Raw genomic sequence first — 15,006 nt, 5'->3', positions numbered from 1 at the left:
TGAGATAATCAACTGAAGGGAGGGGCAATAAACAGAACAGGAATCCAGAATATGATTGTCTGGTAGTATTAAATAACAAAATACCTGAATCAAATTAAATTCAAGGACAGAAAAGCCATCATAAAAAATATGTGCTTATCATTGATTCTATTAACATACAACAAAGTTTAAACAACCATTAATAGTATGATTTCAGAGAAGAATGTAAATTCTATAATCCTGCAATATGTAAAAATAATAATACTACTAATAAATATAAGATGTACGAGAGCAAGAGAGATGGGGAGAAGTATAAGAATGATAAATTTCCTGGGTGCCTGGGTGGCTTAGTCGGTTAGACGTCCAACTTTTGATTTTGGCTCACATCACGATCTCACGGTTCATGAGATTGAACCCTATGGCAGGCTCTGTACTAAACATGGAGCCTGCTTAGGATTCTCTCCTTCTCTCCCTCCCTCTGCCCCTTTCCCCCAAGCTCGCTCTCGCTCTCTCTCTCTCTCTCAAAAAAAAAAAAAAAATGAAGAATTTCCTCATTTTGTTAATAACAGATATAATCCTAAATTGAAATGTGTAATTAAAAATGAATTCTTGCTCCAATCTGTAATTCTCTTAACATATATTTTTTCTTAAGTGTAAATGGTTCTTTTAGGAACTAGCATTTCTTGTGGTGAAGTACCAAAAAGTCTCATTTCATTAAATTCAAGTAAAATTAACCTGAATATTAGTATTTTTAATTTTTTAATGTTTATTTATTTTTGAGACAGAGAGAGAACATGAGCAGGGAAGAGGTAGAGAGACACAGAATCTGAAGCGCGGCTTGAACTCATGAGCTGTGAGATGATGACCTGAGCCAAAGTCTGATGCCCAACCAACTGATCCACCCAGGCACCCAGGCCCCTGAATATTAGTATTTTTAAGTGTCATTATCCTATATTGTCTATTTTTGTTTGTCTCTCTTTTCATCAACACAGAGAGAAACAGAGAATTACTTGACATGCTCCTCACCAAACATTAATAGTGAGATTAATCTAATTTGGGAGGATTTTTTTTACTATCTTCTTTTTAGGTAATACATTTTTTATCATATATATACTGTATAATAATTTAATGAGCATGTATGCATTTTTTAAAAATTTTATTTTAGAGAGCCAACTAAAACACCCAGAAGCCCCTGTATTTTACCTTTTTTTTTAATGTTTATCTTTGAGAGAGAGAGCACAATTGGGGGAGGTGCAGAGAGAGGGGGGGGACAGAGGATCCAGAGTGGGCTCCATGCTGACAGCAGAGTCCAATGCGGGGCTCAAATTTACCAACCGTGAGATCATGACCTGAGCCAAAGTCCGATGCTCAACCAACTGAGCCACCCAGTTGCCCCTATTTTTTAAGTGATACTTTTGAAAAAAAATTAAGGCAAACACCTTGTTCCATATAACCTAAAATGTAGGGTAATCAGAAACTATCTTACCCTCGAAAGAGGAGCAGTGTTGAGTGACCAAAACTATACAGAATAATCTATTAAAATGGAAAAGCAAAACAGCTAGGATTTAAAGGGATACTGAGAAATGCATTCTTATATGTTGCTAATGAATACTCTAGCAACGTTTCATTTGTCATAAAATTTTAAGAACTTCCCTATCTCATTTTCTTCTGATAGACATTTAATTATCTAGCCACCTCTCTCCCTCTGTGTGTGTGTGTGTGTACACATATACATATACATATACACACACCTAGGAAGAACATAAAAATATTCCAAACTCTCAAGAAAAGTTACCTCTGGATGGTGAAATTATCGTTTCCCCCAACTGTAGTTTCTCAATATCCTATATTAACATGAAATGCCATATATTTCAATTCTAATATACACATACTTTCACATCCCAGAAATCAAGACAAGTCATAAAATTAGTAGTAGCTTAGATTCAAAGAAATATGGTAATTTTGTAATCGAAATATAAGAGTATTTAAAATGAAGGAGAGATGACAAAGAGACATCACAGAAGATAACTTGTCTACAGTCCTTAGAGTTGACTCGGAATATTTGAAAGATCAGTAAGAAGGAGGTGGTGATTTGGTTGTAGCTCAGGTTGTTTTTGTGCAAGCTTAAACAAATTTAGAGAGGAAGAACATGTTCAACAGGAATAAAGTCATTTACTATGATGGCAAAATGAGAAAAGTGAGGGTTTGGATGGAAATGAAAGAAAAAGACACAAAAACCTTTCCTGTAGTATTTCATTTGATTTGGAGTGAGACATTATGAGAAAGAGCTTAAAGATGGGGCAGAGTCAGAATGAGTTGGAGAAGACACTGGGGAAAGTGGCCTCAGATGACCACACTCTCCTTTTGACTAGGGTCCATTTGTGAAATTACTTACTCTTGAAATGCAACCAAATTTTGAAGTTATTTCTTGCCCTGGTGGAGATGAATATATTTTACTCTCAAACTGGTGAGTGTAATTTCTACAATTCTCACATAAATATAAAAAATAATTTTGGGGGTACCTGGGTGGCTCAGTGGGTCAAGCATTCAACTCTTGATTGGGTCATGATCTCACAGTTTGCAAGTTTGAGCCCCATGTGGGGGTTCTGCACTGATAGTGCAGAGCCTGATGGAGATTCTCTGTCTCCCTTTCTCTCTGCCCCTCCTCCACGCTCTCTTTCCTTCTCTCTCTCTCAATCTCTCTCTCTCTCAAAATAAGTAAATAAATTTAAAAAATAATTTTGTACTGAATTAAAGGTGACCCTATTCTTTCTGTTTAATCATTACCATTTGTAATTCCATCCAAAACCATCTCCCCAAATTCTAATATACTTTGGATTTGTACCCTTCCTTTGCTTATGCCATATATAGAATTCGTTCCAATAATATATTTTCCTTGCTCTTGAAACAGATTTTTAGAACATGCTCACAAGTGAGAGACAGGAAATGGTCATCTTTACCACCTGAGTGACCCCTTAATTGGACTTTAAAATAACAAGTAAATAGTGCCAATGTTTGGATAATTTTTAATTTGTATGGAAACCCCTCATACCCAGGTGAATTCTGGTACTTGTATGCACTATATACACTTATTTTCAATTTCATTTTCCAAAATCATTAAATGAGGATTTTTAAGGATTTGTCTTACCCAGTGAGTTTGACGGCATGTGTCTGAAGCTTTCGATATTTTCCTGATTCTTCATTTGCTTTTTTGGTAATATGTCTATATATCCCTGTCTTATAATGGAAGAAATCCTCATGGACTTGCATTATGGCTAAAATAAAACCCAACAAAATAAATGCAACAGTTTGACACAATTCTCTTTAAAAACCTCTAAAATTCTCACAGAACAATCAGTGGTTCAATTGCCATGAGAGTCTAAAGAAGAAACTTTGCAATTCAGCCTAATTTTCTTTCGTACATAGTTTAATTGCTGCAGTATTTTTTTTTTTTGGTTCTCTTATAAAAACAGCTTTTAGCTATTTAGAATATTACTTAAGTACACATTCTACCTTTAAAACACCATCTATTCCTAATTGACAGAAGCGCTATTACCAGGAATTGAGACCCTTGCAGGCAAGCCCCCGTACACTTGGCTAGTGATTGCTGTTTCTCCATGAACTTGGGGCTTCACCAGGAGCCTCTTAAAACTCCAATTAAGCTGGCAGTGAAGAGTGAACCCAGCAAACAGGGCTTAAAGTAATTGTCCTTAATCCCTGCAAGTAAATACAAACCTTTCCTTGGTGAGTTTGAATAAAAAGCAAACCCTTGGCAAAAGAATGCTCTGACAAGATTTCATCCTCCTGGCTCTGAAGAGCTAAGCCACTGTTGTATTTTTTTAGAAAGTAAGAGCTTATACTTGATAAAGCTCTCCTTCATTCCCTCTCCTAGATTACTTCTTTTCTGTATCATGTGCTGCTTTGTTGAAGGGCTAGGATAATTTAGGGTGAAGGCGTTAAAGTTTTAGAAGACATGCACTGAAAATATTTTTAGTTGGGACTAGATAAGTATATGTTGATAAGTGCACAATGCTTGTCTATATTAGTTTGACATGCTTTTTAAATAAAATAAAAACTAAGGTCACAGGTATTTGATAGATCCTAAAATGAAGCTTTAACTCCAAAGTCAAATATAACTTTTTAATGTTCCACCTTTTATTTCTTTTTTTAATGTTTCATATCTTTCCTGATGCTGTTTAAATATTCTCAAAAGCGGTTAACTCTTTTTTATCTGCTTTAAAATACTTTCCCATAGGATTTTAAGAATTTATGTAACTGTACTTAATGCAGATCTTCTTTAGTTCTCTTTTCAGCACCTAAAATTACTTGCAATTCTATAGATTTTAGAGGGCTGCACACAGTATTATTTATTCAGCATTCTATTGCGTTTTACATTCTTTTGTAGTGAGAGAGGAGAAAATGAGGCAACATGTTGCATGTACAGCAAGATGAGTCAACCAGCATTTATCTCAATGTGAAGATACTGCCAGGGGTTTTTCCCTTCTAGAGAACCATTGACCCCTTCAGCTCTTCTCAACTCTGCCTAAGCACCATGAATAAAATATACACTTCACTGCTAAAAAAAAAAAAAAAAAAAAAGAGTGCCAAGCGAAGTAGCATGGGTGAGAGATCATCATGATCAACTTGAGGGTGGCTCCTTCCTTCAGACTTGATGAACCCATAAAGATATGACTGTATGTTACTGTAGTGCAATTCCACTTTGGGAAAACCGCAGCCAACTTTAGCACACAGAATTATAACAAGGTATGAGGGCAGGAAGGAGTCCACATTGATTCAGCTCTATCTCCCGCTCCTGACTCAGGCTGGCAGGAGGAAGGGTCTTGACAAACATTTGTTGAATGGCCGTGGAATAATTTGGATTTCAACTTTACTGTTTTCAGATTTTTATTTTTGATTCTTACTTTTGATCGTTTTTGATTTATATGTGAAATTCATGAACATTGACGTACTTGAGCCTTAAAAAACAAACCTAAGGTGTTCTCAATTTTAAAGAATTATGCTTCAAATTTCTTCTGACTGATTAAAAGAGAGAGAAACTGGAAACATTACTACAATGATCTGAAGATAAAGAGAGCTTAAATAACTTGCCCTAAATCATTTAAGGAGCAAAGGTCAAAGGTGGAATTTTGTATTCAGCCTTGAGTTCTAATGCCTGTGCTCCTTTTAAATTTGTCACAAGAACTCACCTTAATGAAGCATGCATGTAAATCATACATGAATCTCCCACTCTTATAACACTCAATAAAAGTTACATAATTACAAGGAAAAACAATTCTCTTCATTTGTTTCATGTTTTGTGTAAGGTCTCAGGATTTTTCGACTTAAATTCAGGACATGTTTAGTGGAAGCTCTGGCTTCCCAATAAATGTTAAGTGGTGATAATGATCAGTAATAATTCTTCCAAAATAACTTTGAAACCCATGGTTCCTGCTAGATGTTGAACCAATACTAATTAGGTCAGCATTCAGGAAAACAAAAGCAGGTGCTAGCCAATAATTCTTTAAGTATATATCAAATGTTTTAATTTAACTTTGGTTAATTTAAATTTATTTGATTCATTCCACTGCACTGATAATACATTTTGGGCCCTTCATGTGTTCACAACCTGAAATTCCATTTTAGGCCTCGCTAGGTTTGTCCTTCCATGCTTTTCCAGGCAATGTTTAGCACAGGGAACATGCTCTATAAACTTATCTTCATCCATTGCAGTGATGCAAAATGAAATAGATAAGCAGAGGAACTATGTCTCAGAGATGATATCTTAAAAATCAAAGTCAATATAAAGTCAGGGTATTATTTTCTTATTTACTGTTAATTTACTATCCCTAACACATTTACAAAATTGATCAAAACAGAAGGCATGTTATAAAACACAAAAGCACACTGGCTTCTTTGTTTTCTTTTGACTTTATAGAAAAAGGAAAGTATTTAGATTTTTTTCTACTGCTAATTCTTGATATTTTTTTTCCAATCCATTACCTAACCCCTTTAACATGAAGATGGGAAAATTTCTAATACTTAATACTTAAATATGACTGAATAATTAAGTGAGCCCTGCCACTAAGCATTTCATGTTTGACTGCCTGTTTGCCTGTTTGGTCCATGATCCCTTTTGGAAAGACTTAGCAGACTTTCATCAAATGTGCCACTAGTATTTAGAATTCAATTTATGAATGTGTCTATCTTCTTAAAATGAAATGGCAAATAATGAAGTCATTTGGTGAGCATATATCCTATAATTGCACTGATCTTAGAACTGTTGAAACTTTATGAACACTCTAAAAGTAAAAAATTGCTTTTATTTAGCTCCTTTTGCATGAAATAAAATATAATGCTGTTTATTAAAGAAAGAAATAAGACGCAACCATATTTCATCCAAGCTTACCTTGAACTGGTCCATTCTGCATGATTTCTTTCATTATCTCAGTTTCCTAGAAGGAGAAACATCATTGAACATCATTATTGTTATCAGAGCATACTAAACCTACTATTTGGTGTATAATGTTAGGTATTATGTAATCAATTTAAGAATTCTACAATCCAGTGTGCCTTAACCACTTATAATTTACTCTTATTCATGGCTTGAAATACTCACATGTGAAATACCACTTTGATCAAGTTGCTAAAGACAAGATGCACCCATGTGTTTTACTGACTTTTACCAATAATATTTTCACCAATACTAATTTTTAATTATTATTTGAAATAATAACTTTTGTGGTCACAAATAAGAAATAATTAATTAAAACCATGTTTTATCAGTTTATCCATTATTTTGATCACAGGAACCTCAGGTGATTGTTTAGTGAGGTACCTCAGTGTAGGTTAGTATATAAATATTTCTACGTTGTTACTAAGTGCTGTGTAATGCAGCACCTAGTAAGAAGGCAGGTCATTCATTTACTCTTTAATTCATTCATACATGGACATTGGTCACAGAGTATATACCAAAAACTGGAACAGAAACAAATATTGACCCTTTACTTGTCCTCAAGGGATTTACATTTTGGTGGAGTAGATGGAGAATAGCACAACTAATTGCATTATGATATAATAAGTTACATTACAGAGATAAGCACAAAGTTCCTAGGGGTGCAAATGAAAAGGGAAATTAATGTTATGTAGGAGTTAAGAAAAGTTCACAGAGAAGATGAAGTTTTGACCTGGGCCTTGACACATGCATGGGCTTTTACCGGATGGAAACACGTGGGATACCCACTTGGGTCAGAGGAATGATCCTGCGGCTAAGAAGGAAGCATGAGAGAGCATGATGTATTTATGGAGTGGACAGTAATCCTATTTATCAAGAGCATTAGGAGCAGGTGTAGGGGTAGATGCTGGCAGGACAGAGTGTGTAAAGGATTCGGTCAGAACCGAATCATAGAAGACCTATATGCCATTATAAGAATACCGAACCATAGGGTCGCCTGATTGGCTCAGTCAGTTAAGCATCCGACTCTTGATTTCATCTCAGGTCATATCTGACGGTTGATGATATCTAGCCCCTCGTCAGGCTCTGCACTGATGGTGCAGGAGCCTGCTTGGGATTCTCTCTCGGCACCTCCCCCACTCTCACTTTCTCTCTCTCTCAAAATAAATAAATAAATAAACTTTGCCTTAAAAAAAAAAAAAAAAAAAAAGAATACCAAACTTATTCTGCAAGTAACTAGAAGCCACTGAAGGTTCAGATATTCTGAAAGTGAGCAAGTCTGGGTAAGACTGATATGATGGAGTTAAATTTGTCCAGGCTTTCAACGTGAAAAACTAGAATCTAAGGGAGTCATGTTCCCATTTTGGCTGCGCCTACTTGAATCATTTTGTGGAGTAAGGCAAAGGAGTGATACAATGAGCTACTGCCACAAAAAAGTCACTGAAAAAAAGGTATTTGTCAAGTATGGAAATATATATCATATAATCATTCATGCTGCCAATATTACAAAGATCAGAAATCTGAGAGTCTTTAATGGACACTTTAAGAATATAAAAAATTATCCCTCAAAACATAGCATCATTTTAGAATATAATAGTTTTTAAATAGTTTTAATAACAGTAGAGCTATATATTTTTGAGAAAGTTAACCATTGTTAATTCTTGCCATTTAGACTTACATTGGAAGAGACTCTGTATGGGGGAGAACATTGGTAGATCCTGTTTGATTTCTCAATGTTGTTGGGACATGGCTTTGTGGCATGCCGTTTTCCCCGCCCATCAGACCTACTCGCCATGGCACAACCATGATTGGTAGCATTTTGGTTCTTGAAAAGTGGATAGCATGCATGGGATACCAGTCTATGAGGAATAAGCAAAGAAGTGAAAGTAGTACTTAGGAAAATGCCCTAATATCGAATCTATGCACAAGTTTACTTAATTAAATATTTATAAATTTTCCCGAAGTTTACTAAGTTACATGTGTAACTTTCAATGGGTTGATTAAATCTAATACACCAGTTCAATATATTACACTCTTCCCTGCTCCCTCATTTTTCTTCATTACAATTTTAAAAATCTTGTTTCAACCTACTTTAATAAATAATTTATCTATGGTATAGAATTTCCTGAAGATGAAAAGTGACTGTCAATAAAATCTATGGTAATATTCATACAGGAAAGGCTTCTTCATTCTGAATATTTAGTTATAATGTAGAAGAGCCAAACTTAATATGAAAAAAAACAAGGATTTTATTATGTTGAGATGGGGTATTTTGATGAATTATGTAAGTTTCAGAGTTAAAGCTGTTTTGTTTCTGTTTTTTCTTTTACATTTTTATGAAGTTATAAACACCTTCTCATAAGATCTAAATTATTATGTTTATGTGGTTCATTTTGGGAGAAATACCATATACTAAGTAGAAAGTTATCAGATGCATACATTGTACAAAAAATAAAGAAAATAATTTTTATTTCTGATTTTGAAATTGAACGTAGTAAAAAGCAAAAATTATTTGATACCAAAGCTATGTAATTTATTGAATATAGAAGATCATAAGGAAAATAATAAAATTGCTTTTATACATATTTAGCTTGAATTAGCCATAGAAGTATCAAATATGATTGCTTCAAAAAAATTCAGTAGTGTTCAACAGAGTAAGAGAATGTGAGCAAGGAACATGATGAAAGTAAAGCTGTTAAAGAACACTTAAAAAATTCTTGCATAATATGTATTACTTTGGGATAATAAGTGCCATGGATTGAATTGTGTCACCCCCAATTCATGTGTTAAAGCCCTAATTCTAAGGTGACGGTATTTGGAGGGGGCCTTTGGGAGATAACTAGCTTTAAATGAAGCAATGAGGTGGTGCCCTGACACTGGATTTAGTGCCCTTATAAGAAGAGGAAGAGATATTGGTGCTCTCTTTCTGCCATTTGAAGACGAAAAAAGGCAAGTTAGGAAGAGGTTCTCTCACCACGACTAGATAAGCTAATATCTTGATCTTGGACTTCTCAGCCTCCAGAACTGTGAGAAATAAATGGTTGTTGTTCAAGCTTCCCAGTCTATGGTATTTTGTTATGGTAACCTAAGCAGACCAATACAGTAAGATTTAGTTTGGTCTCAAAGTTCATTTATGTTTGGAAGCTTCTAAAGGGTATTAATTTTTGCCACAGTGTAAAACAGAAGCCAATCAAGCACCATTGTACCAAAAGGTATCAGTCCAAGTTGTCCATTCGAAGCACCACCTTATTAAGCAACATGCATGAAAAATTTTTAAAGAAATTTATTGCCACCCATCAATATCTGACACCCACGCTTTCATACTACCTGACTGGTCTAGAGCAAACCTAGAGCACTCAGTGGATGATAAAAATACAGATGAGCAATACATATGTACACTACTCGTTATCAGCTGCAGTGTCCTTACCTTGATAACTTGGGTTTTAAGTAGATTAGCCCTTGTGCAGCAGGTATCAGATTACATGAGATACATAAAAAACAACCTGCCTTTCCTCATGAAATGGGATGGTAACCCAACGATAAATTACTAATTTTATTCATCTCGTTCTTAATCTAATTTTTCCCTGGCATTACCCATCTACCTGGGTAAATGAAGACTCGGCAGAGGTATGAGCAATATCAACTACTCTATTCCCGTGGGGACTCAGTAAAGCCATTTGGCTCAGAGCAACCAGGAGACAATGCTTCCTTGAATCCTTCTATTCATTTGGCCAGGAAATATATACATTCTTCAAGTAATGACTTCCAATAGCTTATAATCTTAATAGACACCAAATACAGTGTATATTTAAATGTAATACAGGAATTTATATAGGTGTAGCACATATGTTTTTTGGTAAAATCTTAACATTCATTTGTTTCCTTCTTTTAACTCCGAACAGAACTCAGAAGAATACTACAAACATATGTTGGGCAGCTATTTACCCACGTTTTCTCAGGAACCACCAAGCCCTATCGATGCTTCCACTATTGCATCCGTGACGGTTCTTGGGACAGCAAGAGATCAAATTCTGAGGGGATAGATTAGCTGTGTATCGACCTTTGGACTGAATTGCTATTCGGTCAGCTGCCACACCTGTTTCAAACAGAATAGTGATTAATATTCAAAGGGCATATGACATTTTTAATAATTTACATAGCCTTTTTTTTAATCCTAGTCGCCAGAGCTTTATATAACTTAAATTTAAGGCCAATGTCCTTAATATATCATGCATTCCAGCAAAGTCAATGGGGTCATAATTTTGGTCGTAATTTTTATCCAGTTGTGGTATTGCTCAATTGTCTTATCAAATTCAAAGACTTTTCTAGTCCCTTGTTCTTTTCTAGTTCGTTGTTCCTTTCATGTTCTATATACTTATGAATTTTTCATTAAGGAATCTTTCAAGTATAACTCCTTGAGGGCAAGAATCACATCTCAGTTACATTTATATCTCCTGTACCTCATGTACAGTCATGGATAAATATATAACTTTTGAAATGAGTGAAACTAAACTGAGGAAATCAGAAAAGCTTATAGAAATATTAACTGGAAATTCATCCATATTAATATGATATATTGGAATGAATTGAATCCTTGGTTTTTAAACTGGTGTCTATGTTAATCACTTGGGAAACCATTCATAAACTAATCCATACTTATATAAATCTTATACAATATCTAAAAACTACAGAGCAGAATTCACCTTATTTATACATGGTATAAATTTATATCAATATAAAATTCCCTAGCATGGTTGTAGCTAATCAGTTCATTCCTTTTCCCAACATATTACTGGCTGCCTGCTAGGTGATAGGCACTGAACTAAGTACTAGAAATTATAGTGATGAACAAAAATCATATTGATACCCTCATAGAATAATAGGCTAGGGAAATTAATCCACCATTGGATAAAATGATAATCCATTATCATTTCAATTATGTTACCTCGATAAACTAATAAGAATGACAAGATCATGAGAAAATTGGGATGGGTACCATTTTGGTACAAATTTTTGTTGTTCTTGGATGGCTGGTATAGTTTGTTCTTGATATTTAAAGTTACTTACTTTTATTTAAAGGCAAAAATGCCATAGGCTTTCTTCTATCCATCCAATGTTTTCAGGAGATGTTATAGCTTTTGCTCATCAAACTTGTCTGTATAATGGAATTTCTCAAGGTGCTAATTTAGAATTATCCTAATATCCTAAAATAATTCATTTTTAAATAATTCACTTACATATGTATTTCTGTATGTACATGGTTTTTATGTAACTATAGCATATGTACAATTCTGTAGTGCAATTGCTGGCACATTTTAAACGCTCAATATCTGTCCAATCTATAACCTCCTACTTCCTTCTTGATTCCCATCTCTTACTGTGTTGGGATAAATTTCATAAGAGAAAATGACATTCTACTATCACCTCTGCTATTCTCAAGGAAATAATTCCCTATTTCATTGAAGAAAATAGAAATTTTCTGATGCTTTGAATTTCAGTACAGGGTTCAGAATCAAATGTAAACTTGAAAATATTAGTGCAACTATTCTCCAGTTCAAAGAACACTTTGACAACAGTAGTCAAGGAGTCAGTAACCTGGCTTCCAGGATCATTTCTGAGATTGGGTAGGTTATTTTATCTATTTGTGCCTATTTTATAAAACCAGAGGCTTGAAAAATGTGACCTCTAAGATTCCTTCTAGCCCTATGAATCTGTAGATTTCAACTCAAGGATAAATATTTTGAATTCCAATTGGACACAGTATGTTCCTCTTATACAGACATTTCTGAACCTCAGTGAATGTTTAATACAAATTAACTTGAAATAGTTAAAATAAGTCAGACTTAAGAATGGCTCAGTTCAGCAAATTGTTTTCCACCTCCTTGTGAAAACTTTTATTGGCCTTTACCCGTGAGACACCCTATCATTTTCCCTGCTTATTTTACTCTATCTCTACATTTGCTCTGTGACAGGTATCACCCCTGCCATTCCAAACTCCTTCATCACTTCAGCTTCTGAATCTTGCTTGAATTTTGTTGGCTGCATAACTATTGTGTCATATGTGTTTATTTTTAAATATCTTATTTATTCCACTTTATAGTTTTTAGCTTCTTTGCAAAAACACGTTTTTATTGTAACTATATTTTCTGTCATAATTTTCTAGATCTTTAAGAGAACCTAGTTTACTCTTTGCTATGCTTAACACACTCAAAACAATAAATAAACAAATAACATGTGCCTGATTTGTCATACTGAATACACAGGATATAAAACCACTGCATCTGAAACCATAAAAGTGTTGAAAACCCTCTTCCTGGTATTTTGGTATATTAGGAAGGGGGACAAATCCAGAGTTAGCCCTGGCCTGAGCCCATCTCTGGGGCTGTGACTGGGGGACACCAAAATACACCATTCAAATCAGCCTAGCAAGTTGCTGTCACTATCTAACCACCAATATCTTTTCTAAGACATCTTCAGAAATTCCAGTCTAACTTAAATTTAAAGCAAAATTCTTACACATCACCTAAGAGGTGTAATACATGAACCACATGAACATAAAATGATAAAATATTTATACTATTAAATATTTTTCCACCCATGTGAAACAAGTCTCAAATAGGTCCTCCATGCGGATCCCTAACAAGCAGGGACAAATATTAGAAATCCAGGGACCATTTGTTCTAGAGTAGGAAGTAGCATAGACTTAACAGATGGAGCCACTCCAGAGGTAAGCCTGGCCAAAGGCATCATTTCTAGAACAAATTAGCTGATACTATGAAGCAGTGATATGTGGACCAATTTATCAGTACTTTTCTGTCCCAAGGAGTATGACCCTTCAGAGCTGACTTCTCTAAGAGCCTATGCTCTTATTTTACAATGCTTTTACAATTCTTGGTATTATCTTCAAAGCCTAGAACATAGTTTTATAAAGATCTTTGATAGTAGCCAACCAACATCATGTTAGGCTTATGTTATTTGCTGGAATCTAACCAACACTCCTTTGAGGAAAATTTAGAGACTAAATCTTGAAATTAATCTGAGTATTGATTTAATGGACTTGTGAACTTATGTGAAAGTAGCTATAAAAGAAGTATTCCTTACACTTTTGAAGTAACAGCAACATTAATTTGGAAACTACTCTTATCAATTTAGAGTCAGAAGCTACAAATTTGCTTTTATCTCAAATGAGATAAAACCTATTTAATCCATTATTATTTTGTTCTGAAGTGTTTCCTTACATCAGAGTAGTTTAATAATTAAGCATATTATTGCAAATTGTATAAAGAGAAAAGAATAAGAGAACTACGTAGGTATGTGCAAGTTCATATTAATATTACCCATAATACTATGAATAAAGAGGTATCTTCTACTCTTATGTGGATTTAACTCTCAAAGGACAAACAAATTTTGGAAACTTTTATTTGTTGTTCGTTTGACTTATTCTCCATTTAAAATTATACCCTAAAAATCAAGACCAATTTTCAGAGTGAAAATGGATATTTGTATAATCTTCAAGTTGCTTTCTCTGGTCAGAATTAAACTTTATTTAAATTGACCAAATGTTAACATTTAAATATTCTAAATTTAAAAATCTTTTAACTACTTTCCCAGAATCTTGAATCAAAGGGAGAATTATAATGAAGTAATCAAAATGACTTTATTACTTGCAGTAGAAAATGCCCATGATGCAGCACAATTTTTTTGATCCAATGGGCCATGAGTCCATCCAGGCCATTTATAAGAAGCAATGAAAAACTCTGGAAGGTCAGTTGTTGCAGGTAAAGAAGCCTAAGGAAGAGAGGCAGACGTGTCAGATTTCTTCAAATGTATCCCAATAATCATTTTAAGAAAATGACATGAACTTTTATAACATTTATCATTATTTTTTTTAATTTTGTACATTCGTGTTTTCTGAATGACACCCCTGAAAAGCATTAGTAATGTGGCATTTCTATTTCATATATGTTTAAAAAATAATTCAATGCAGGGAATCCTAACATAGTGCAAAATCATAAGAACAAGATGTAGAATTTTTCTGGGTTACCATGCAGAGCAATAATTTTGGCCAATGTTTCTATCTTCTTGAATCAGAGTTTGAGTCACCCATATGAAAGATGCATGGTGTTATTTAAATTTGACCTCATTGGGGCGCCTGGGTGGCGCAGTCGGTTAAGCGTCCGACTTCAGCCAGGTCACGATCTCGCGGTCCGTGAGTTCGAGCCCCGCGTCGGGCTCTGGGCTGATGGCTCAGAGCCTGGAGCCTGTTTCTGATTCTGTGTCTCCCTCTCTCTCTGCCCCTCCCCCGTTCATGCTCTGTCTCTCTCTGTCCCAAAAATAAATAAACGTTGAAAAAAAAAATTAAAAAAAAAATAAATATTAAAAAAAATAAATTTGACCTCATAAATAACATTTACCTTTAGGTTTCTTTTATGTTGGAGAGTGTGACTCTGTATGAAATTAATTTTGAAACAATGCATATGTGGCAATGTACTTGGAGCCCTAAGGCACACCAATTTTACACAAGACATTAAGAAGCAAAACTGGGATGAATTGGTTGACATGTGTAAAATCCTTGA

The 15,006-nt window shown here is 34.5% G+C and overlaps 1 protein-coding gene across 2 annotated transcripts in view; it reads right to left on the bottom strand.

The window, feature by feature from the left end:
* Window positions 1-15,006, bottom strand: part of TINAG (tubulointerstitial nephritis antigen) — an 84,453-nt gene that overhangs the window by 39,349 nt on the left and 30,098 nt on the right. The window contains exons 5-9 of one of the 2 annotated variants that reach the window (XM_045498571.1): window positions 14,095-14,218; window positions 10,376-10,526; window positions 8,109-8,289; window positions 6,386-6,431; window positions 3,128-3,254 (exon numbers count right to left, since the gene is read on the bottom strand). In XM_045498571.1, the coding sequence (XP_045354527.1) occupies window positions 3,128-3,254; window positions 6,386-6,431; window positions 8,109-8,289; window positions 10,376-10,526; window positions 14,095-14,218 (629 nt within the window). Of the gene's footprint in view, window positions 1-3,127; window positions 3,255-6,385; window positions 6,432-6,982; window positions 7,087-8,108; window positions 8,290-10,375; window positions 10,527-14,094; window positions 14,219-15,006 lie in introns of those variants that run through there. The other variant, XM_045498572.1, reaches the window with a different exon arrangement.

Source organism: Leopardus geoffroyi, chromosome B2 (genome assembly GCF_018350155.1).
Source record: "Leopardus geoffroyi isolate Oge1 chromosome B2, O.geoffroyi_Oge1_pat1.0, whole genome shotgun sequence".
In the NCBI taxonomy this organism is placed as follows: Eukaryota; Metazoa; Chordata; class Mammalia; order Carnivora; family Felidae; genus Leopardus; species Leopardus geoffroyi.
This window is presented reverse-complemented; position numbering and strand designations above follow the sequence as displayed.